This window comes from Silurus aristotelis (assembly GCF_946808225.1).
Source record: "Silurus aristotelis genome assembly, chromosome: 8".
In the NCBI taxonomy this organism is placed as follows: Eukaryota; Metazoa; Chordata; class Actinopteri; order Siluriformes; family Siluridae; genus Silurus; species Silurus aristotelis.
The window spans coordinates 1,575,898-1,601,125 of record NC_139581.1 but is presented as its reverse complement, the minus strand read 5'-3'; the positions used below and the strand labels follow the sequence as shown (position 1 = coordinate 1,601,125).

Below are 25,228 nucleotides of genomic sequence, written 5' to 3'. Positions count from 1 at the left end.
ATATAAATATATCCCCAGAATTCTACAAACTTGGAAAGTGCTAATTTAGGTGTTTCAGGAAGAGGTAGGTCTTCAGTCATCGCTTAAAGATAATCAGGGTCTCCGCTGTACGGACATCTAGGGGCAGTTCATTCCACCACCTTGGTGGCAGAACAGAGAAGAGCCTTGAAGTGTATTGACCTCTCATTCTGAGAGAAGGTGGAACCAGCTGAGCAGTGCTGGAGGATCTCAGACAGCGTGGTGCAGTGCGAGATGTGATGAGGTCACTGAGGTAAGATGGCGCTGGTCAATTTTTGGCCTTGTAGACAAACATCAGTGTTTTGAATCTGATATGTGCAGCTACTGGAAGCCAGTGAAGGGAGCGCAGCAGTAGGTTGGTGTGGGAGAACTTAGGCAGGTTGAACACAAGCCGTGCAGCTGCGTTTTGGATCATTTGCCGTGGACGGATAGCGTTAGAGATAGTCAGAAATCAGAAGGTCTCAGACGTTGTGCTCTATGCTCCATCTGTTCATGAGCCTTCAGTTTGTACTATCCTGGTCACAGATTTGCGGTAACGCCAGACTACATAATCAACTAGATATAAATGACTCCAGGAAATTGCGGAGTTAATCAAGAATTTTACATTTATTTGCCAGGCAATAATCAATAAACAAATGTTACATTTAAAACAAATAATAGAAGAAATTTACATAACATGATCAGCATAAAACTGAATATTTTAGCAATACAGTTTACCAAGGAAATGTTAAAGAATCACTATACCTGGCAAGAGAGACACACAGAGACTGTGTGGAAAGTTCTGACTATCGAATGCTTCCCTGAGCCAAATTTCCTTAAATACCCAAACCATCGTAAACACTTGTAAATTCAAATTGATAAAGCTTTGCACACCCTTTCTTGGACAGGATGTGACCTAAAAACCAAATGTCACCTAGACCACCTGTTAAGGATCTTCTCCGGAGCAAACCTTATGTCAGTAGGACAGAATTTCCCCAAACCTGGGGTCTGTTCTACTCATATAGGACTGAGATCATATTTTCAATCATACTGAGACCTTTAAAATGATACTAAACATGTGAAGGTAAAATGTATACAATTTTACATTATGCAAGTAAAGTAAATTGAACTCCGGGATCTTCTCAGTCACCTTTCCATTATCCGGCCATCTCCCCAGGAGGGAAAGAGGGGCTCAAGGATGGGTGACTGGGCAGCTGAACAAATGGCTTTCTCTCCTCAGATCAAAGAGATCCTCTCCTCAGATTAGAAGGTTTATTGTTTTGTTGCATGTTAGTTCTCGGGGTCTGGCCTCATGAAGTTGCATGGCAGTTCTCGGGGTCTGGTACCATGAACAGATCTGATCATCCTTACAAAGTCACTAAGAACTGTCAGAGGGGTGCTGTCAGAGGGGAAAGTACTGAGGAGTGTGTCTATCTCTTCTAGAATGTCTCCAAGGGGACCAGGAGGGTGGTAGATGACAATGATGAAAAGGTTGATTGGAGAGGTAACTGAAACTGCATGGAATTCAAAAGAAGACATGGTTAGATGAGACAAAGGGAAACGTGTGAAACACCATCTCCGTGATAAAAGTAGACCTGTACCACCACCTCTACCAGTTTCTCTTGGTGAGTGAGAGAAAGCATAGGCAGAAGACAGAGCAGCTGGTGTAGCAGTGTTCTGTGGGGATATCCAGGTCTCAGTAAGTGCCAGAAAGTCAAAGGTGTAGTGGGAAGCCAAGCCTGTGATAAAGTCAGCTTTCCTTCCAGCAGACTGGCAATTCCAGAGCCCACTGACCACCACTTTTTGAGATTGAGACAACAGGGGAGGGTAGATGAGATTACTGACAATGTGACATCTGTTCTGTGGATGGAAACGTCTGTGTCTGTAAGAGATGACTACAGAGATGGGTTTAAGGCAAATGACTGATCTCCCAATTTGAGATCAATGTGTTTTAAAAAGAAAAAGTACAAATAAGAAATTCAAAATAAACACTTGGTGTTACTGGCTTTGGGGGGGCTACCTACCTGAAGGGAGCACCTTCAATATAAGTGAACTAGCTGAAAGTACCCGTGCTTCGCTATGGAAGTCAGAACGCTAAGCAATATGGCAATAAGCAGTTGATTAATCACCTGACCAATCTAATAATCACAGACCAACACTCTAGAATCAACTTCAGAGTTAACACTAGAATTACTGACTTTTTTATTTTCTGGTGCACGTCCTGATGTGTTTTTCCCCCCTGTTGAGATTTTTACAGTTCTTCAGCTCGATTCTCCTCCTGCTTTTGTTGTGCAAACCACCCAACACCTGTGAGGCCTGGCACATTTGCATTTGTTTACTCAGAGTAGCTCAGATCAGAACTGGCTGTATCTCCAGGCTCTACATTAGGGGCATCCATGACTTGCTGTCATCGGGGGGCTGGCAGAGTTGTCCGCAGCTTTACTGTTAAATTCTGCATATCCTTGTAAAGGACCCTAAGTTGTCGGAGTTTCTCCAGAATGGTTGCCTTATCTTCACGGAGTTGCCTAATCTCTTGTGATGTCATAGATAGCTTGTCATTGCTTGGTAAACTGTGTGTCTGCCTCTAGTGTAGAGCCTGGAGATACAGCCAGTTTCGATCTGTTCGCCCTTGAAATTCAAGCTCTCGTGGGTCTCCTGAACTCATTAGGCTCTGAGAGAGATGGTGAACTACGGTGTGAACTACCAGTGGCCATTCGACATTGTGCAACCTGTCACTCAGCAATGACCATTCGGCAGATTCAATCAGCACTGACCATTCAGCAGTGCTCATTCAGCAGTGGCCTTTCAGCATGCATTCTGCAACCCGCAACCTACCGAACAGCAGCTAACAGAAGATAGCAAGAATCACCTCATATACAACCAGTTCTATACCCAGTAAAGTTGAGTGTTCTGAATCCTGTACCGTGTTTTGACTGACACACTGGGGCGAGTACAATCCCCTAATCAGCGCACACCAGATTGTGAAAATTCTAACATTTGGTCATTCGAGCCGGATAGGAAACCTTCCTAACAATTGGTCGTGATTCTGTCCATTGTGACTGTGTATGTAAGGTAGTGGCATTGCATGACTACAGCACAGTGCTTTGCATAAAAGCAGACCAACCCAGGTGGGAGAATTTATTTTTCCTTCGCATTTTTGAGAACGCACCTCAGGATGGCCTCCATATCACTGCCACGCAGGAAGAACCACTCCGCGCAACAGGCTTTGGCTTCAGAAAATGGACAAAGCAGACTCTGATGGAGGAGAGATTTCATTTGTCCAGCAGGCCACTGATACCTCCTCAGAAGAATCCGAAAAGGGGACGGAACAAGAACCCAACATGCCTCCACAGAAGATGCACCGTGGTACTGGGAAGCCCTGTCTGAGCCAGACGGCAAAAGTTTCTGAGAAACTGCATGCTGCTCTGGATTGGATCCAGAGGACAGGTGTTGAGATTGCAAGATTGGATGACTTGCAGTATCTTATCTTCTGTTAAGGTTGAGAAGCTTTGTTGTTTAGTCATTGTTGGGGAGAAAGTGAAGGTCTGGCAAATTTTCTTAATCTTCTCATCATAGAAGGCAAAGTCATTATCAGTCAGGGAGGATGGAGCAGGTGCAGCAGGGGGGTTGAGTAGTGAAGAGAAGATGTTGTGGCGCTTACGAGGATCTTGTGCAGAGGCCTCAAGTTTTCCTTGTAAAAAGCAGTTTTGGCAGAAGTCACCTCCAACGAAAATCTGGACAGGAGTGCGTTGTAAGATGCAAGGTCTACATCGAGTTGTGATTTTTTCCACTTCCTCTCTGCAGATCTGAGTTCTTGTCGATTGCTGCACAAAACCTCCGACAGCCACGGTGTTGGACAAGAAGACTTCTTAGGTTTTGTAGTCAAGGGGCAAAGGAGGTCCATGGTTGAGGAAAGAGATGAGAGGAAGGAGTCAGTAGCAACGTCCAAGGGTAAAGAGGAAAAAGAGTCAGGGTCAGGAAGAGATGAAAAAGTACAGGAAGCTACAGAAGAGGGAGCGATGGAGTGAAGGTTAGGACGGATAAGAGAGACATGTAAAATTATTTTTAGGTTGAATAGGAAGAGTGATTGAAAAGGAAACCAGGTGATGATCAGAGATTGGAAGTGGAGTGGCAGTCATGTCTGTAGCTGGAGTAGAGCGGGTGAAAACTAGGTCCAGGACATTTCCTCCCTTGTGTGTTGGAGGGCAGCTGTTAAATGTCAAGGAGAAGGTATTCAGAAAAGGCAAGAGGCAAGATGACTGAAGTTTGTCAGATGGGAGGTTGAAGTTATAGGGTGCCCACCCAATGGCCCAATGACGGAATCCACTGGTGTGGGTGAAGGTATGCTGCGTGTTAGTCCTTCTAGGGCGGCTGTAAAAGATTACTCAAATAGATTGCACTTTGTTATTTTAATCCAATGTTAACCTCTAATCTGAATCCAATTTATAATAAATATTTAACTTGAATATCTTTAATTCAAGATGATCACCTTATGGGTTACTTCTTCTTTAATTTTAATAGATTATTCTAAGCATTCAGTCTTTTCAATTAATTATTTATTATGGTCCTGGAGTCGCTCAGAACCTTGTGCCCGGCTAAAGATACCTGCTCACAGAGGCACATTGGCCAATCCGAATCTTAGTCAGAGGATATAACGGTAAACTAATATTATTTAAGTAGGCCGCTCAATGCTTGCTCATTCATAAAGAACTATTGATTTAGTTACTTGGTCATAACTTGCTAAGTCAGTGATAACCGCTACACCAGCTCGTTTGACGGTACTGTGTGCTTCCTTTTGCCTGTTAGACGTGGGAATGCTGCAGGGAGTGCACGGTCCATCAAGCCCGCAAAAACAGACCCGGACTGGAATTTGGCATTTCATGAACTGATAGCATTCATTTCAATTCTGTTTGTAAGAGCAATCATGTGTCCCGTTGGTGCCATTGTGGATTGCTGGTCAGAAAGCTTTCTGGTGCCAGTAATCAAAGAGACAATGCGCCGAGATAGATTCATTTCAATTATGCAACACCTTCGATTTGATGACAAGGACACGCGGGCAGAATGGGTGAAAACAGACAAATTTGCTGCGATCTCCGACATCTGGACATGCTTCAACAAGAACTGTGCTGAGAGTTTCACTCCAGGAGAACACATGACCATAGATGAACAGCTGTTCCCTTGTCCATTTACACAAAGTATATCGCAACCAAGCCAGACAAATTTGGGATCAAGTTCTGGATGGCCACGGATTTGAAGACCAAATATGTCTGCAATGCATCTCCTTACTTGGGAAAGGACCCCAGTCATCAGAAGGGAGAGAGGCTGGCAGAGAACGTGGTCATGAATCTGATTGAGCCATTTTTGGATGATGGGAAAAATGTCACGACGGACAATTTCTTTACTTCACTGGCACTGTCGCACAGACTGCTGCAGTGGAAAACAACGCTACTGGGCACAGCAAATAAAGTCCGGTCATGAACTTCCTCAACTTGCTAAAGACACTCTACAGCGAGAGGTATTCTCCACTTCAGTGCTTAGAAGTGGTAGTGTCTGCTTGACAATTTATTCACCTAAAAAAAACAAGACTGTGTGTGTTCTAAGTTCCATGCACCAAGACGTGACGATCGGTGACGGCAGAAAGAGGAAACCCAACACAATAACAGACTATAACCACATGAAGGTATGTGAATGTGTGTATAATTTTACACCAGTGCTACAATGTTTTCTGATGTGTACTATACAGGCCTATAGAAAAAAAGCACATATACTCATGACTCTCTCTCTCTCTGCAAATGTGCCAGGCCTCACAGTTAATGGGTGTGTTTGCACAAAAAAAAGCAGGAGAACAATGGAGCTGAAGGCCTGTGAAAATCTCAGCAGGGGTGCTACTAGGTGTGAGGTCCAGGGAATTTACCCAAATTTGCACAGGTTTAGTAAATCTAGTTAAATAGATATACAAAGTTAGAATCCTACCTTATTGGAAGAGAGTAGATTCAAGATAGAGCTAAAGCACACATCTTCTTAAAATAAGTATTTGCCATTGCCTTTGCTAAAAGGATGGAAATGGCAATGGCAAATACTTATTTTAAGAAGATGTGTGCTTTAGCTCTATCTTCAATCTACTCTCATTTCATCACCTCCTCATCACCTCTGTTCTCTTTACCTACATGCCCATTAAAGTCTGTCACAATCACCAATCTTTCATTCCTTGGTACACCTTCTACCACTTCATCTAACACCCTCCAGAATATTTCGGTCTCCTCAATCTCACAGCCCACTTGTGGAGCATAGGCACTGATGACATTTATCATCACCTCTTCAACTTCCAGCTTCACGTTCATCACCCTATCAGAAACTCTCTTCACCTCCACTACACTCTTACTGTACTCTTCCTTCAGAATCACCCCTACACCATTTCTCTTTCCATCCACACCATGATAGAACAGTTTAAACCCACCTCTAATGTTCCTGGCCTTACTCCCTTTCCACTTGGTCTCCTGAACACACAACACATCTACCTTTCTACCATTTGGCACATGTTTTAAGCTGGATGCCCTTCCTTACACATCCCTACCCATTTATCCAGGCTTGGGACTGGCACTAAGAGTGCACTGGCTTGTGCAACTCTAAAAACTGGTTTACCTATGTTTACACACTATCACCTTAAAAATAGTCTGCTTGTATAGCAGTACAGAGCTCCCAGCGTTACTGACACAGGTATGTGTACTGGAATGTGTTCTGTAGTGTGTCTTCTTTTCAAAGTATGTCAAACTCTTTCTACAATTCGCACTGGATCTCCCCAATGGTGTCAAAATGTTGAGTTGGATCTTCATCTTCAGGAAAAGAGCAAAGTCTGCAGGAGCCAAATCTGGCGAGTAGGGTGTGCAAAAGTGAGTCATGCAAAAGTGAATCATGCAGTTTGTTCTCTGATAATCATCCATCTGCCAGTGACCTTCTTCCTTTCTTACAGCACATTTACCACTCAAAATGTCAGCCAGCGGCATGCGCAATTCAGGTTCTTCTGCTCCCGCTGCTCCCGCTTCCGGGGTAGCGCGAATTCGTAACCGTCCCAGTCGCCGTATTGCCGTTTCATAAATAGACGCGGATTTCTCGCGATTTGGGTCCAACTACCCGCTCCCTGACAGTACAATCTGGCCAGACATGGACCCAGCGGACAACCTCCAGACTCAACTCTCCTCTCTGGTGTAGATCACCACCTCCCATCACCAACAGATACAGGAACTGGCAAATGCAATTCCTAAATTGGCCCCTCAGCGCAACCAAGCCCCTGTTGCTCAGGCCTCCGTTTCAGAAAACCTCACTGCTTATCCCCCTACGTCAGCAACCCCGGCACCCATCCCGCCACCGACACCTCGGTGTGAGGTTCATCTACCAACCCCTGAGCGCTTTGCAGGAGAACTGGGGGAGTGCAGGCCGTTCCTGTTGAACTGTGAGATAACCTTTCAGCTTCGGCCATCATCTTTCCCGGATGAACTTACCAAGGTGGCCTATGTTATCTCCCTACTTTCGGGCAAGGCCCAACGGTGAGCCACAGCAGAGTGGGAACATCAATCCTCAGTCTGTGCCGCCTACCATTTTCCATGGAGCTACGCAAGATCTTTGACTCAGCTACCCCCCGGCAGGATGCCGGCCGGTCCCTGTTCCAGACCACTCAAGACAGGCGATCCGTAGCCGAAGTGGTGGGATTCCACCACTCTCTACGACGCTTTCATCCGGTGACTAAACGCTGAGATCATGAATTTGCTCGCCAACTGGGCATTGAGACCGAACCACTCCCTGCGCTTCTCCTGGTCCATGCCTTCGACGACTATGTCCTTCATCAGGTCACCCATTGCACCAAACCCCTCCTCGTTTCCACCGCAGAACAACATTGTGAATAGGTATCGTTCATCATCACCGCGAGCCCCTGCCATGTTCGGGTTCCCCTGGTTTCAGAGGCCTAGCCCTCGCTTGGACTGGACCAGGAATCTTCCTCTGATCTCAGTTCTGTTCCTGCAGAGTATCATGATCTGGGCACCATCTTCAGTTAAGCCAGGGCCATATCACTACCTCCCCACTGTCCTTATGATTGCTCTATTGACCTATTGCCATGAACTACACATCCCGGGGTCACCTCTACCACCTGACTGGTCCTGAAAGGGAGACTATGACTGATTACATCTGGAAATCCCTGGCATCTGGTATTATCCGCCCTTCCTCTTCCCCGGCTGGGGCGGGTTACTTTTTTTGTGGAAAGGAAGGACAAGAGCCTCTGCCCTTGCATTGACTACCAGGGACTTAACTCCATCACCATTAAGAATTGGTACCCCTTGCCCTTGAGCTCCTCCAGGGGGCCACCATCTTTACCAAGCTGGACCTTCGCAACTCTTACCACTTTGTAAGCATCCGGGAGGGGGACGAATGGAAGACAGCCTTCAACACCCCAGCAGGCCACCATGAGTACTTGGTTATGCTGTTTGGCCTCACTCATGCCCCAGCCGTTTTCCAGGCCCTGGTCAACAACCTCCTTCGGGACATGCTCAATCGTTTTGTGTTTGTCTACCTAGACAACATTTTAATCTAATCCCGCTCCCTTATTGAACACCTCTGCCATGTACGCACTGTGCTCACCTGTCTGCTTCAGAACCAGCTGTATGTGAAGGCTGAGAAATGTGAGTTTCATGTGTCCAGCACGTCTTTTCTGGGCTTCATCTTGTCTGCAGGTAATGTGCAGATGGATCCTCCCTGAATCCTCGCCGTGGAGGAGTGGCCCAAACCTGAGAACCCCAAACAACTGCAGAGGTTCCTCGGCTTTGCGAACTTCTACCGCAAGTTCATCCGCGCTTTAAACACCATCGCTGCCCCCCTAAACCGACTCACCTCCATTCATCAGCCATTCTCTTGGAACCCTGAGGCGAAACAGGCCTTTCTGGAACCCAAGACCTGGTTCACCTCTGCACCTATCCTTACTCTGCCCGATTCTTCCCGGCAGTTTATCGTTGAGGTGGATGCCGCTGACAAAGGCGTGGGGCCCTCCTGTCTCAGAGAAGAGCCACTGACAACCGCCTCCATCCATGTGCCTTCTTCTCGCGCCGACTAAATCCTGCGGAACAGAACTACTCTATTGAGGACCGTGAGCTACTAACGGTCAAGCTGGCATTGATTGGAAGGCGCTGAACACCCATTCATTGTGTGGACAGATCACCGCAACCTGGAGTATCTACGAGCTGCCAAGCATCTTAACCCCCGGCAGGGCAGGTGGGGGCTATTTTTTGGACGATTTTGCTTTACCCTGTCCTACCAACCGGGCTCCAAAAGCGGCAAACCGGACGCCCTGTCCCGGCTGGGTTCCTGCGACGAGGAGGGATGGGAAGAGCCAAGCCACATCTTCCTCCATCAGTTTCCATCCGAGTCCTTCACTTGGACATTAAGCGCAAGGTACACAGGGCTGCTTTAGGGCAGCCCAACCCAGATGGCTGTTTGGAGGGTAGACTCTGTGTGCGGACCAGCTCTGTTTTCAGGTCCTCCAATGGTGCCACAGCTCTCGTTTTTGGTGGCCCATTAAGGAAGGTGTTCGCCAGTTTGTGGCATCCTGTCCTATTTGCGCCCAGCACAAGAACCCGAGAAACTCACCGGCGGGTCTCCTTCACCTACTTCCCATTCCTCATCGACCTTGGTCCCATATAGCCTTGGATTTTGTTATCGGTTTTCCAAGATGGCCCATTTCATACCTCTTCCAAAATTGCCCTCGGCCAAGGAAACAGCCCAGCTCTTGCTACTGCATGTCTCCCAAGCAATATAGTCTCGGACCGGGGCCCACAGTTTACTGCCAATTTTTGGAGGGAATTCTGCCGCCTCCTGGGTATCTCGGTCAGCTTGTCTTCCGGGTTTTACCCACAGACCAACGGGCAAGCTGAACCAAGACCGGGAGACGGCCCTTCACATCCTTTGCACCGATGACAATGCCTCGTGGGCATCTTAATTGATATGGGCTAAATATGCTCAAAATACTCTGCCCTCCGCAGCCACCAGCCTCTCCCCTTTTCAGGCCGCTTATGGTTACCACCCACCCATTTTTTCCTCCCAAGAAGTTATGGCCTCGGTACCATCAGCTGGTGCCTTGGTCAGGCGCTGCCGCCATGCCTGGAAGAAGATCCGGGCTGCTCTCCTCAGGTCTTTCCATTCCTATGCCTGCTGGGCTAACCACCGGCGCAGACCAGCACCCGCGGAGAGCCAGACTCTCTGCCCAGGGCGGTAAGCGGGTGCTGGTCTGCGCCGGTGGTTAGCCCAGCAGGCATAGGAATGGAAAGACCTGAGGAGAGCAGCCCGGAAGGTTGCGTGCAGGAACCTTGCTTTATTGGCCCTTTCCCGATTTCCAAGGTGCTCAACCCTGTGGCAGTCCGCCTCCGCCTTCTCTGAGTTTTCCGTGTCCACCCCATCTTCCAAGTTTCACGCCTCAAACCGGTCCATGCTTGCTCCCTGTTGTTTTCTCTGGGTTTGCCTGATTTTGTTTTTTTGTTAATAAAGACGTTTATTATATACCTCGCTGGCGTCCTGCATTTGGGTCCAACTACCCTTGTTGGAACAACTTGTTGAGGCATCGCCGTATGTCAATCTTTCATGTCAAACACCCCTGTGTGCAGACTTGTCCAGTTTCAGGCAAAAATTCATGTTTGTTCTTTGTTCTAACTTGCTGTTCATGATGAAATTGCAGATGTGGTATCACATGTGGTCAGAATATCACCAGTTAACCATGTAGCAAATTTAGTTTTGCAAAAAAGGAAATATTCATGAGTAATTATAACGGGTTATAATTAACCATAAATATTTAAATTAAGTTTTAGAATTATGGTAATGGAATTAATGTTACAATTATGTGGTTTGTTCGTCCACTGAACAGACAGTATATCTAATTTATTCTACAGAAGGTTATCTTACCAGCCAAGACAGACATGACCCCCCATTTACTTTATACCGTACAAGTAATTTAGCATGATCAAAGTATTGCAGTGACTTTGAAATGTGAGCAGCACTTAGAGACAATCACTTATAAACATACTGCGTTTAATGAATGGGACCACACAACATAGAACTAAACTACACAAGCATACATTAAAAAAAAGAAATTAAGAATATGCAGAGGGATGAAGAGAAGGAAAAAAAGAAAGAGAGAAAGTAAGAAAAGGAATGGCAAATTTAACTTCAAATTGTCCACAACCTAAATGAGAATCATCAAGAAATTCAAATTCACCCTAATAAAGGGGCTCAAGCTTAAGCACGCATTTAAATAGTTGGTAAAACAATTACTTGCATTGGCTTTGTTGCTAAACAATGAGAAAATGTCTGTTGTGAAAAGCGCTATAGAAATAAACTTGACTTGATTTGACTTGACTAAACAAGAATCTGGATGCGGTAGACAAAAGGAGGTTCTTGAAGAGTCAGTTAGGAGGGAGTTAGATGTTCTGCCAGGTTCTCCTGAAGATCAGAGTAGGAGTTCTTGGAGGTAAAGCTTACTGGAAGATCTGTCTCAAAGGTTTTGAGTCCTGTCTCGGAGTAAGATTCTTGAGCAACGATTGGGGTTCAGGATATTTAAAGGTCCCCTAGCCACACCCAGGGGGGGTCATCACACCCAGATGTACTGAAGCCCAGTTTAGAGAGTGGATTGCCTTATCAATTGAATGCCCCTCCCCCCTTAAATTCAGCTAGAGAGGCCAGGGACTATCCTGTTTTGTGTCTTTGGTGTGAGGGTACGACACTGTGGTCTGGAACTCACCCCCAAAATAAGTGTAAACCATATGGCCCATTTTGTGATTGAGATGCAGATGTTAAAGGCTAAAAGGAATGCCTGGGACAGGTAATCTAGCTGATACACAAAATGATCCTAACCAGACGCTACAGATCCCCCCTGTTGGTTGATGAAGTTCTAGGGGGGAACATCATCAGCCCTCATATGAAGGTCGGCTAGTAGGTGGATCATGGTGGTCAGAAAGCAGGTAGATCATGGTGGCCTAATGGTGTTAGCGTCTAACTTCTCTCAGCCCTTGGTTTCTCAGGCTGGGGGTTGATCTTAGTGAGGTTTAGCATTGTCTCTGACTGAGTCCCACATCTCCATTGGTTCCGCTTGAAGGTGCGGGGAGGAGCAGCTGTGCACCTGTTCATTGACCTTTGTACTCTATTGATTCATTCAAACAGGAATAGAGTAAGGCCAAGGTTCCGATGGTTGTGGAGATGGAAAGCGCCGTGTAGGTGACAGTACCAGATCGGGTAACAGGGTAGTTGGTTGGGATCAGCCGATTGGGGGTAATCTCGTTTGTTTGCACAACCCCCTATCCCCCTTCTCAATTCTAATTCAGGATCCAGGGTGAGATTGTGACTGGAAGGCACAGTTTTTTGAGAAGACCTCAGAGAGGCCTTGGCTCTCACCCTCCTTTGGAACTCGGAATTCTTAGCTAGGGGGTATTAGTCGGCTGGTTAAGGGAAATTTTGTGGTGTGCCTCTTCCTTAGTTCAGTCCCTGCTATCATTAACAGAGACTCAGCTTCCTGGAGTTCCCCTTCAGGAACTTGAGCTGCGTCGAAACGCTATGGGAACGCCCCTGCGTTGTCCACGCTCTGAACCACGTGTGAAATCTAGCCAACAGGCAAGCCGTGACGTCATAGACAGGCGACGTCGCGTAAACCAGGAAGCTACAAGATGGCTGTGCTGTGGTAGCGACATTAGCTTCTGCTCGTTTATTCTGCCTCCTTATCTCTAAAATAAAGGGATACAAAAAAGGCAGACCTTTTACTCTGAGAGTAGAGCGGAACTTAAATACACACAGAGATACTGAACAGCTGAAAACCGAAAGTTATTAGTGAAAGGCAAATGGACACTCTAGCGACATCTGGTGGATAAGAAAAAGACAGATAAAGAAAATAAAAAAAGGGTAGAATCCAGAAGTACAGTGTAACCCCGTTGTACGAGCAACCTATAGTACGAGCAAACGGAGATACGAGCAACCTCGCTCGCAAAATTTTACTCTGTTTCACAAGCAAATTTCGAAGGCTTTTCAAAGGATTTCAAAAACTCACGCTGCCGGTTCCCCGTTTTCGGCGGAGGGTCGCATCAGTCGCTTAGTTGATGACGTATCACTCGGTCGCTCTCGTGGTTCAGTGCAGCAAAAACTTAACTGTGGCAGCAGGGGCATGGCTGAGTGGCGGTTTGTGAATGGAGGGCGGGTCCGGGAGCAAATAGGCAGGGGATTGCCTCACCTGAAGTTAATGTGACCTAATGATTGTTCTCTCTTTTCAAGTGATCGGAGGGTGCATTGAAGGAGGAGAGTGTGTGTGTGTGTGTGTGTGTGTGTGTGCGCGTGCGCGCGCCCGCGCCAGAGACTTGCTGCGTGGGGCACTAAGCAGACCGACACAAAAAAAATAAAAATAAAAGTGGATGTGACGCCTTTGCATCTGAGCTGTTGTGGCGTTCCTTATTCCCGTATTCATACGCTCTCCCACAGTAACTTTTTTTAGTTTTATATTTTTATTTCACTAGAACTTTTAAAAAATGTCTCCTAAGAAAATCAGTGATGGTGCTGTGAAAACAAAAGTAAATAGAATTACCATGGAAACCGAGGAGGTTACGAGCGTGGTGCACGTCTCATACTCGCAATCAACCACTATCATATGAGTAAGTGTTAAATTATGTTTATATTACGGTAATTTGCTGTGTATTTGTTTTTGAAAATTGGCTACAAATACTTTTTAAGTGCAGAAATAAGCAATCGAATGAGATCTCGGAACGGATTAAATCACTTTTACATTCATTCCTATGGGGAAAATTAGTTCGAACAAACGAGCAAATGGACACACGAGCAATTTTCAAGAACGAATTATGCTTGTACAATGGGGTTCCACTGTATTCCCAAATCTTGACAGCTGAAACCACTTGTATATTGCTGATAAGTCTGTGGCATTAGTGTTCCAGGGCAATAATGAAAGCTTGCATGCCAACAATCAATAAAACAGTTTTAACCTGGTTACGAAGTAGCAAGCATAGAAAATGTGAAGAAATCTGACAATCTAATTAGGATTTTGTTTAACGTTTAGCTGTTTGCATTAGGGTGCTAACCTAAGGTGACGTTCACTGTCACTCAGAGTTTTTCGATTAAGCCCACACATAAATGAACTGAGTCCCCTGCTAACCTAGAATCTCCTCTGGGATTCTTAAATAGAAGAAAACATGGCTAAAGTCAGTCTTATTAAATGCTAAGTGGAGTAAAGCAGAATCAGCCACAGGTCTTTTTAATCGGAAACTATCGATGACAATAAAGATGGTATTGTAACCCTGAGATTAAGGCAAATCTGTGAGGAAACCAATGTCAATGTGAAGCCAGGAATGTGTTGGTGCCAGTAAAAGTAATTAATGGTATTGAGCTGTTCTTGTAATGTTGAGAGCAAACACTGCTTTAAACATGTCACATGTATTTTACAGCACAGTACAAGTCTTTCTTTACATTTCCCAGTGATGTTAGGTCACTGGGGTCAGAGTGCAGAGTCAGCCATGTTACCATGCCCCTGGAGCACAGAGGATTAATGGCTTTGCTTAAGGGCCCCAAGAGTTTCAGCTTCGCAAGATCAGGGCTCGAACCATTTACATTTGCTGCATTTAGCAGACGCCCTAGTTCAGAGCGACACACAAAAGTGCTTTTGTACGTTTTGTGCTTTTGAACCCCTGACATTTCAATCAGCAACACAGGTCAGCCATGGTATGCCAATTTCCTTTGTTTAAACGTTTTGCCAGAATCAAATGAAACCTTCTGCCTTTTACACTGAAACCACTGGACTGAGCAATCAATGTGGAAAGTTCTACATGACAAACCCAGTTCCAAAATATTGGGATGTTCTGTTATTGAATATTGATGTTGTGTTAAATTAAAATAAGTTGCAAATCTCATTGTCATTTTATTTACAATAGAACATAAAAACATCAAATATTTAAACTGAGACAGTGCATTATTTCATAGGTTAATGTTAAATTTGATGGTCGCCATACATCTCGAAAAGTAAGGATAGTGTGACAAAAGGCTGGAATAGTAAGTATTGCCAAAAAATAAACCTCTAAAGAAACATTTTGCAACTCAAATGGCAACAGGTCAGTAAAGTGATTGGTTAGGAAAAGATCTCAGAGAATCTGAGTTAGAAGCACAGATGGGAAGATACCCACCAGGCTGTGAAAAACTGTGGAATTTCAGAATAATGTTCCTCAACATCAGATTAAAAAGACTTTAAATATCCCTTATCTATAGTGCGATCATCATCAAAAAATTCAAAGAATTTGGAGAAATTCAAAACAAAGAGAACAAAAGAACAAACGACAAGGGTGAAAATCAGAATTTCAGGGCATCAGGGAAAGAATAATATGAGAAAAAAGACTCAGGACTGTTAAGCAGCTTTAATCCTGTATCAAACACAAATGAGACAAAACTTCTCTCTCAAAACTCCATCAAATGACCTCCTCTGTTCCCAGATGTATAAGGAATGTTGTTGTACACTAAAACATAGAAGAATATGTGGATAAGGGTGAGTGTTTAGGTTGAGGTTAGGACACAGTTATTTATTAAAATGTAAATATTATTTGTATGTCTTGTAGTATTGCTAGGTTCAGATATATAAATATAAGGAGATATACATATTTATAGTGACCAAAACTTAAGTCAAACTAACTTTGTTTATTTCAGCATAACAAAACTCATTATGATAAATCTCAGTATAACAAATCTCCTTCTAGTTTATAAAGTAAACATTATGTTTGACAAAAAACTAAAAATTCTAGAAAACTCATTCATTAGTATTATAGATTTTGCATAGAGAATTACTGTTGCAATTCATGGTGAAATAAAATTTGACTCCTTTATAATTTATTTTTATATATTACACATAAAAAAAAAAAAATATATATATATATATATATATATATATATATATATATATATATATATATATATATATATATATATATATAAATTATAGAGGAGTCAAATTTTATTTTTATATATTACACATAGGGGGAGTAGTGGCTCCAGCGGTTAAGGCGCTGGGTTGCCGATCGGAAGGTATGGGGTTCGAGCCCCGGTATCGCCAGGCTGCCACTCTTGGGCCCTTGAGCAAGGCCCTTAACCCTCTATGCTCCGGGGGTCCCTTACAAGGGAAATATCAGGGTCCGTGAGGTTGGAGTGACGTGGGGCCGCCTTCCCGTGGGCTCACCACCTGCAGTAGGGACCGTAAGGGACGGTGCTTTGAGGATTGGGCAGCAGTCGAAGGCGGGGGCCTGCTTAGACTGCTGCCCCCGCGACCCGAATTATGGATAAGCGGGAGAAAATGAATGAATATTACACATACATTTCACTTTGCATCACATAATTTCACAGGTGAGTAAGACCCTACAAACAATCCAGCGTATAGAGGCCGAGTGAATGTGGTGTGGACTCTGTGGAGGAGCCTCATCGTATCAGAGACGCTGTAGAAGGACAGAGTTCCTGCACTGTGATCCACATACACTCCTATTCTGGAGGACGCTGGACCTCGGAGTGCAGTTTTAATGTTGTTATGACAGACAGAGACAGAGGAAGAAGAACACTCCAGACTCCAGGATTTACTGTTAAATCCAAACCCACATTCATCACCTTCTCCTTTCCTCCTGATCTCTTTATATGAGACTGATATAAACACAACACCACCATTCCACTCCACCTCCCAGTAACAGCGTCCACACACACTCTCTTTACACAACAACTGAACCCAGAAGTCAAATCTCTCTGGATGATCAGAGTATCGCTGCTTTTTCTCACTCCATCTCACGACTCTGTTCTTCTCAGACAGAATGAGTTGAGGATGTGCTGTGTTGGGATCCAGAGTCAGATAACAGAAATCTAGAACAATAAAATGTGCACAGGTTTGATGTTAATCACAGGATTTATAATAAGTGTGTGTGAGACACCTGTGTGTGTTTCTGTTCTCCTAATGCTGCTCTACATGAACTATTTTAAATAGTACACATCATCAGTCATCAGGGAGAAATGGATCAGATTTAGATCATCAATACAGACATGTTCACACTCTGTGTGTGTGTGTGTGTGTGTGTGTGTGTGTGTGTGTGTGTGTGTGTGTGTGTGTGTGTGTGTGTCTGTGTCTGTGTGTCTGTGTGTCTGTGTCTGTGTGTTACACCTACACTGCAGAAAATCTGCTCTGCTCTTTGGTTCTGAGGGTAAAATCATCTGAACTGCTGCAGCTGTTGAGACACAGAGACAAAATGGAGACTGAAAAATGATGTGGAAACATTTTACATCATAAATATGAAAGTTGTGATTTTTTGCTGGTATCAGACGCGTCAGTGACGTCACCAGTGAGGAAACTTTCCAGATCTGAATTGAAGCATCAACTATGATATTCTAGATTAGATCTTCTGACTGTCTGGTGAGTTTATCTTGATGTAATTCCATTTTTTGGTCACCTGCCACTTCCCACCCAACAGACAGCTCTACTTATATGACAGTTATCATCTGGGGAGAGGAAACACTAATACCCGCTTCCTCAGAGACATGAGAATCCAGACAACTGCATCTTTACAATCTGCTGCTCATGCTGTCTCACAAGGCAGTGGAACACACTCAGAGGAGAACGCTATCTACCTTCTTCAGCATACGTGACCTCCACTTATTCCTGTTCCATGAAATTTCTCTCCCTCTTTACTGTGATACACAACGAATAAATTTCCAACACAACTATTTGTTTACCTTGTGGAGGGATTTTGTTGAATTCCTCCTGACAGATTTCCTCGACTCGTTTTTTCAGATCTGAGACAGATTTCCTCACTCCATCAAATGAGAGATGTTGATTGACAGTGAAGCTGGGTGAGTCGTCACATCCAGGAGAAACACAGAGAGACGGGAAACTCTACAGAGAGGAAACACATCATAGAGAAGGAGAAAAGTGGAGGAGAGAAACGAATGAATCTCAGACTGAATCAGACCAAAGACACACTTGTGATCTCAGACAGGAGCATTTATTGTTGCTGTAATGAGCTTTTAGAAGGAAACTTTGTGAGGAACAGCGCCCTCTGTAGATCAGACAGTGAGTGTTACCTGGAGGAAGTGGATGTGATCAGGTGTGTGTGAAAGCTGCTCCAGATCACTGACTCTCCTCTGAAGATCAGCGATCTCCTGCTCCAGATGCTTTATAGGTCGCTCAGCTCGACTCAGTTCAGCTTTTTCCTGAACTCTGATCAGCTCCGTCACCTCCGAGCGCCTTTTCACCAGGGAGCTGATCATCTCATTAAAGATCTTCTCATTATCATCTACTGCTGCCTGTGAACGCCTCTGTTAGAACACACGCACAAAATGTGTTTAGTGAGTCTCATTATAAATGTGTGTGTGTGTGTCTGTGTGTGTGTGTGTGTGTGTGTGTGTGTGTGTGTGTCTGTGTGTGTGTTCATTACTCACCTTAATAGTGTCCACAGTCTGTTTCATCTCCTGCACCTTCTTCTGCTTCTCCTGGATCCTCTGCTGGGATTTAATCTGCTCCTCCTTTAACTCATTCTGAGACCAAATAAATACATTTCAGATAGATTTTATTGTGTTCTACAGAATGATAGTAATAGGTTACTGTCTGTATGGAGTTTTACATGTTATATGGTTATGTGTGTTTTCCTCAGGTTCTCTGGTTTCCTTCTCTTTCACAAAACACACAGAGAGTTGGATTATTTTTAACAGAAAGAAAGTGAGTGTGTCGTAGCTTCCTTTTGTTGATTGTTTGCCCGGAATTTTGTGTTTGTATCGGCGTTTAACTTTTTTTAGTTAGTTTTTTTTTTTCTCTCATCACTTTAAAATCTTAAAATATCGTTTTGATTTCCTGCATCATCTACTTTCCTTTAGCTCTGTTTCTTCTCTTTTTGCTTTTGGAAGAGCACTTTTTTCCCTGTTCGTGGGTTTGAAAGCAGTGAGCAGGGACCATTCCCACCAGAACTAGGAACAAACACTACAGTAATCACATTAAGGTACGTAATTTCTCTGCTCTGGTGAGCATCCAGCTCATTCAGTGTGTGAAGTGTGACATGTTTAGTCAGTCTTTCTCCTTTGCTAGCGATAATTTTATCTGTGAAAAGTGTAAGTTAGTTTGCTCTTTGATGGAGAAGATCGTAACATTAGAGGAGCACATCCACAGTCTAGAGAGAAGTAGTGAGTACTGGAACACTCCAGGTTCTGTAGGGGAAAGTCTGGATGCTTACCAGTCTGGAGCTAACGCTAAGGCTCGCCCACGGGAGCACCATTCCTCTCCACTTCACATGTCCAACAGATTTGCTCTCATCTCAGACAGCGTGGTGCAGTGCGAGATGTGATGAGGTCACTGAGGTAAGATGGCACTGGTCCATTTTTGGCCTTGTAGGCAAGCATCAGTGTTTTGAATCTGATACGTGCAGCTACTGGAAGCCAGTGAAGGGAGCGCAGCAGTGGGGTGGTGTGGGAGAACTTGGGCAGATTGAACACAAGACGTGCAGCTGCGTTTTGGATCATTTGCAGTGGACGAATAGCATTCAGGGGAAGACCTGCCAGCAGAGAGCTGCAGTAGTCCAGTCTTGAAATGACAAGACACTGAACAAGCACCTGGGCAGCCTGTGTGGACAGAAATGGTCGAATCCTTCGAATGTTGTAGAAAAGATTCGACAGGAGCGAGCCAGATTAGTGACATGTGGGAAGAAGGACAGTTCATTGTCCATAGTTACACCAAGGTTACGAGCAGTGGCTGAAGGGGAGAGCAGAGAATCATGAAGTGTTATTTGGAGATCTTGACCTGGAGCTGAATCACCTGGGATGACCAGCAGTTCTGCTCACATCTACTTAGGAATAACGTTTTTTAAATGTATCAGTCAGGGTTTAGGCCTCATCATAGCACAGAGATGGCACTAGTTAAGGTGGTAAATGACTCTTATTGGCCTCTGATCAGGGTTTTGTCTCTTTACTTGTTTTGCACAACCTCAGTGCAGCTTTTGACACTATTGATCATACTCTACTGCTTGCTAGACTTGAGAACGTTGCTTGAATAAAGGGAACAGCTCAGGTCAACAGCTTAGGTCTTATTTTACTGATCACTATCAGTTTGTTGATGTAAATGGTGAGTTCTCCACACTCTCTGATGTAAGGTTTGGTGTTCTACAAGGATCTATCTTATACTACTGTAACGATTTACTGTCTGGGTGTTGGAGTAAGTGCATAAATAAGTTTCAGCAGCAGCAGCAAGAGTCCTTACAAGATCTAGAAAATATGAGCACATCAGCCCTGTTTTAATCATCTACACTGCTCCCAATTACATCTTACACTGATTATAAAATACTACTACTGACGTATAAAGCACTTAATGCTCTCACGCCGCAGTATCTGAGTGAACTTCTGTACCAATATGATCCTCCATTCCTACTTAGATCAAAAGGTGCAGACTATTTGTTGGTACCTCAAATAATGAAGACTCCAGCAGGGGGCAGATGTTTCTCTTATTAACCCCATAGTTATGGAACAACCTTCCAATCAGTGTTCGGGACTCAGACACAGTCTCAGTGTTCAAGTCGAGACTGAAAACTTATTTATTTAGTGGAGTCTTTAGTCAGTAGGTGTTTGTGAGGTAAAGGAGCAGATCTGGAGGGATTATGGATATTGAGTGTTTGGTGAACTGGGATATTTGTATGCTGTCGTCTCCTCACTCTCACACGTTCACTCAGGTTTGTTGATGGTGGTGTGGTGGGTCGTCTCTTATCTCAGAGATCCCTCATGTCTGTGTTACCTTCTGGTTCTCTCTATTTGATATGCTGCCATAGCGAGTCTTCAACACCTTGGGTGGGTCCATGAAATTCCGGAGTAAGAACGGGAGCTTTGAGGATGGATTTAGACTGTAGTTAATGTCAACAGTTTGCTACATTGAATCAGGACTATAATTTGCTTCTGATCACCTTTGCTGTTCCCCGCAACATCATATATCTGCAATAAATGGACATTCCATGCAACCCAGATGAGAATGGGTTCCATTTTGAGTCTGGTTCCTCTCAAGGTTTCTTCCTTATGCCATTTTTTCTGCCATTTTTGCAATCATGCCCCCATAACGGGGCAATCACTGGGCAGAGACCCGCTCCTGGCACGTTCTCTCAGTGGCACCAAGAGGCTAAAACCCCCCGGTGTGACCTACAAGTCCTCTGGTATCTCTGCTCATTTTGGGGTCAGAGTGCACTCGACCCGGAGCGTGGCAGCCTCTAAGGCTTGGTCCTCTGGAGTGTCCCTCCAAGACCTCTGCGACCCTGCTGACCTTCATCAAGTTTTATAAATTTGATCTCTGTGACACTCCTGGCACCTTTGTCCTTCGACATAGCTGTGCCAATACACACTAGTTAGGGACCGGTCAGTCTGGCAGCATTGAACTCTCGTTCCCAAAGCATTGCGTTGCAGCTCCAGCACCTGACGGGGAATGTCTTTAGGTTATGCATGTAACCCTCGTTCCCCGAGGAAACGAGATGCTGTGTCCCCTTGCCATACTTCCGGCGTCCCTGCAAGCACGTCCTTCTCTATTACTGAAGCTGGGGGCGGCTTCACTCCATGTGGGTTTTTGTAGCTTCCTTGTCATGACGTCACGCTGCCGGTGACGGTGTGCATCCAATTTTGACTAATTACACACATTATTTCAGAGCATGGACAACGCAGAGATATTCTGTGTTTAGTCATTTTTCTATTATAAATTTTACCAGAAACAAACTAGTTAACCTAAAGCAACACATCCCAGACAATATATTTCCGTTTTTTTTTTTTTATTCAGACGTTTTATCGGACATTTTAGTCGGAGGTAGACCACTGCTGTTCGAACGCATGTACAGACACAAAAGAGTGAAGCGCTTTAAGGTTAAGCCCAAGCATTCATCTTGTGGATGTCCATTCCTTAACAGAACGGATGAACAACTTTTCCTTACCCGCATCAACAAGGACTTTTCAAACTCTGCTGCATTGTTCTTTACTGAAACCTGGCTGAGTGAAGTCATGAACAAATAACTGAAATGGAGCAAAGGTACCCAGACTCTCTTTTAAACATTCTTAGAGACTTAAACAAAGCAAATCTTTCCTGTGAACTGACAAAATACAGACAGCACATTACATGTCCCACTAGAGACAGTAATATATTTGGATCACTGTTGCACCCCAATAAAGGATGCATATCACTTTGTCCCACCAGCAGCTTTGGGGCTCTCTGACCACTTTCTAATTAATCTCAAAAACAGTTTCCAGCCAACGACCCAGCGTCAGTATGGACTGGTCTGAGGAACATCACCAAGTATAAGACACCACCCCCTCAGTCTGTGGAGAGTCAACAACTGGCTGAAAATCTGTGTACATCTATAACTGACTGGTTTGGTTCAGCTACCAAATCAGACATTAAGAGACTAATTATAGGTGGATTATAGGTGGATTATAGGAGGATTATAGGTGCCGCACACAGCACTACAGATCTTTACTCATCCAGAGTGGAGAAAAGGGCTAAGTAAATCACTTTAGACCCCACACACCCAGCCAATTCTCTCTTCCAACTGTTGCCTTCTACCGTACAATAATATTGCAAGGAGATTTTAATAAAGCTCATTGCAGTAGCTGAAGTGAATGTACAATTAACACGGTAACATGGTGAGGTACATATGCTCTGACTGAGACACATTTTAAAGGAGATGAAACTCTGTGGTATTATATTTCATATATTTAATCTAAATGTTAGTATTAAATGAAGAGTGGTCATAGAAGCTAAAAACTATAGAAACTCAAAAACAGACTTTTAAATTGCTGAAGATATTATCACAGTCAATTGATAGTAAAATGCTGTAAGACATTTGTTGGCGGTTTAAAGCACACTAACTGGTTTGACCTGTTTTATGCTTCTTTTTTTTTTTTTTTTTATTCATTGTAAAAGAATAATGATGTTCAGTTCTCACCTGTTTTTTACTTCTTTCTGCAGTAGTTGAAACTGTATCATGGCCTTTATGTTCATCCGTCATACACAAGTAACAGATGAAGCTTTGGTCAGTACGGCAGTAGATCTCCATCAGTTTGTCGTGCTGAGAGCAGATCTTCTCTTGGAGATCTACACAGGCTTCAACTAACTTGTGCTTCTTGAAAGCCTGAGACTGATAGTGAGGTGTAAGATGATCTTCACAAAAGGAGGCCAGACACACCAGACAGGACTTGACAGCTTTATGTTTTCTCCCAGTGCAGGAATCACAGTCCACATCTCCAGATCCAGTGTAACAGTAAACAGGAGAAGCAGCTTGGAGTTCAGTCTTCTTCAGTTTCTCCACCACTTCAACCAGCATGTTGTTCCTGCGTAGAACAGGCCTTGGAGTGAAAGTTTCTCTACACTGGGGACAGCTGTAGATGCTCTTCATGTCCTCCTGATTCCAGTGACTATTAATACACACTTTACAGAAACTGTGTCCACAGTGAATAGTCACTGGTTCCTTCAGGAGATCCAGACACACTGGACAGATGAACTGATCCTGATTTACTGAAATACTGGCTTCTGCCATATTTATGGCTCTGTGTGTGTGTCGGTGAGAGAGAGGAAGAGAGAAATAGAGAGAGAGAGAGAGAGAGAGAGAGAGAGAGAGAGAGAGAGAGAGAGAGAGAGAGAGAGAGGCTACAAGTTTTGTTTTCTCTGAAATGAACTTCCTGGTTCTGTGCGTGCTATAGTGTGACTCACAGAGTAGGCATGGCTTTAAACCAAAAGCGTTCAGTCTTGTCAGGAACAGTGTCGTCTTACCTTCCACTTAGAAATATTGCTAAAATTAGAAATATGATGTCGTTACAGGATGCAGAAACATTAGTTGATTCTTTTGTAACATCTAGATTAGACTACTGTAACGCTTTACTGTCTGGGTGTTGGAGTAAGTGCAGAAATAAGCTTCAGTTAGTTCAGAATGCAGCAGCAAGAGTCCTCACTAGATCTAGAAAATATGATCACATCAGCCCTGTTTTAATCATCCATCTGTTCGGGACTCAGATACAGGCTGCGTTTACACTTGGCATTAACAGGCGATCACTGTGATCCTTTCAAGCAGTTTGGATCATCAATCAATTATGACACGGCACATTTACACTTGGCATCATCAACTGACTCCTTTATCTGATAACGGATTGGATCCTATAACATTCCTATCAGAAGCGCGTTTACACTTGTCTTTTTAATGCGTATGTGATTAGCATCTGGAATCAGGTCGCATGTTAATGCCAAGTGTAAATTAGGCAAATCTGGATATGCAGTGTCTGGTGAACTGGGATATTTGGAGGCTGTCATCTCCTCACTCTCACACGTTCACTCAGGTTTGTTGATGGTTTTCACATCACACAGGACCTGTCTTGGACCTGTCACATCAACACCCTGGTAGGCCCGGCAGCGTCTGTACCATCTAAGATGCTTAAGGGACTTTAAACTACCCTCTCAGGTGCTAAAGACTTTTTACACTTGCACCATTGAGAGCGTTCTGATGGGTAGCATCAGTTCCTGGTTTGGGAACAGCACCATGCAGGACAGGCGAGTCCTCCAGAGGGTGGTGCGTTCAGCTAAAAGTACCATCCACACCGAGCTCCATAACCTGCAGGACATCTACAGCACGCAGTGCAGGAGCAGAGCCAGGAAGATTATGAAGTTCCTTAGCCATCCCAACAATGAACTCTTTTCTTTGTTGCCTTCAGGGAAACGCTTCCGCTCCCTGAAAGCGAACACAGAGAGAATGAGGAGGAGCTTCTTCCTGCAGACCATTCAGAGTTTAAACCAGGAAACACCCAGGATCTAAAAACTGGCCCACTCTCTCCATCGCCACACTTTTTCCCTGCACATATTTTTCTTTTTGCACTGGGACACTTTAAACTCTGGACTGTCACTTTAGCTCTGGACTTGCACAGCACAATGCACTTTATATTTTATACCACACCATACCGCACACAGTCACTTGGAGCATTTGTTGATCAAAAACCTGTATATATAGTGTTCAGCATTGATGGAGCCTTTCCAAATTTGCAAGCTATCCATCCCACAGGCACTAATAGACTCCCATAAGGCTTTTTGAACTGAGTGCTGATAAGGCCAGATGGTCCCTCTCCTCTTTAGTCCGGAGGATGGTCCAAAAAAAGAGAATTTAAATTTCACGTCGTCTGACCACAGAACAGTTTTTAATTTTCCTCA

At 44.3% G+C, this 25,228-nt stretch overlaps 2 protein-coding genes across 3 annotated transcripts in view; both read right to left on the bottom strand.

Annotated features, from left to right (window-relative positions):
• LOC310729578 (tripartite motif-containing protein 16-like) overlaps nt 1-25,228 on the bottom strand; it is a 47,592-nt gene that overhangs the window by 14,101 nt on the left and 8,263 nt on the right. Inside the window, exons 4-8 of one of the 2 annotated variants that reach the window (XM_083547954.1) lie at nt 18,472-18,567; nt 18,115-18,348; nt 17,767-17,926; nt 17,202-17,261; nt 16,360-16,902 (exon numbers count right to left, since the gene is read on the bottom strand). The exons of the other annotated variant lie outside the window; for it this stretch is intronic. Of the exons in view, the coding sequence (XP_083404080.1) occupies nt 16,376-16,902; nt 17,202-17,261; nt 17,767-17,926; nt 18,115-18,348; nt 18,472-18,567 (1,077 nt within the window). The 3' untranslated portion in view covers nt 16,360-16,375. Of the gene's footprint in view, nt 1-16,359; nt 16,903-17,201; nt 17,262-17,766; nt 17,927-18,114; nt 18,349-18,471; nt 18,568-25,228 lie in introns of those variants that run through there. 2 annotated transcript variants of the gene reach the window in all.
• LOC310729692 (E3 ubiquitin/ISG15 ligase TRIM25-like) lies at nt 1,389-23,652 on the bottom strand. The gene is made up of 2 exons (XM_083548168.1): nt 22,983-23,652; nt 1,389-1,511 (listed from the first exon to the last, which is right to left on the bottom strand). Exons 1-2 carry the CDS (start codon nt 23,571-23,573, stop codon nt 1,437-1,439), a joined length of 666 nt encoding a protein of 221 aa, XP_083404294.1. The 5' UTR covers nt 23,574-23,652; the 3' UTR covers nt 1,389-1,436.

Excerpts from the sequence above, each read along its gene's own strand:
- LOC310729692 (XM_083548168.1), bottom strand. The coding sequence starts at position 23,573 with ATGGCAGAAGCCAGTATTTCAGTAAATCAGGATCAGTTCATCTGTCCA. Across the intron at positions 1,512-22,982 it reads CAGAAAGAAGTAAAAAACAG|TTTCAGTTACCTCTCCAATC; the intron begins GTGAGAACTGAA and ends AATTCCATGCAG.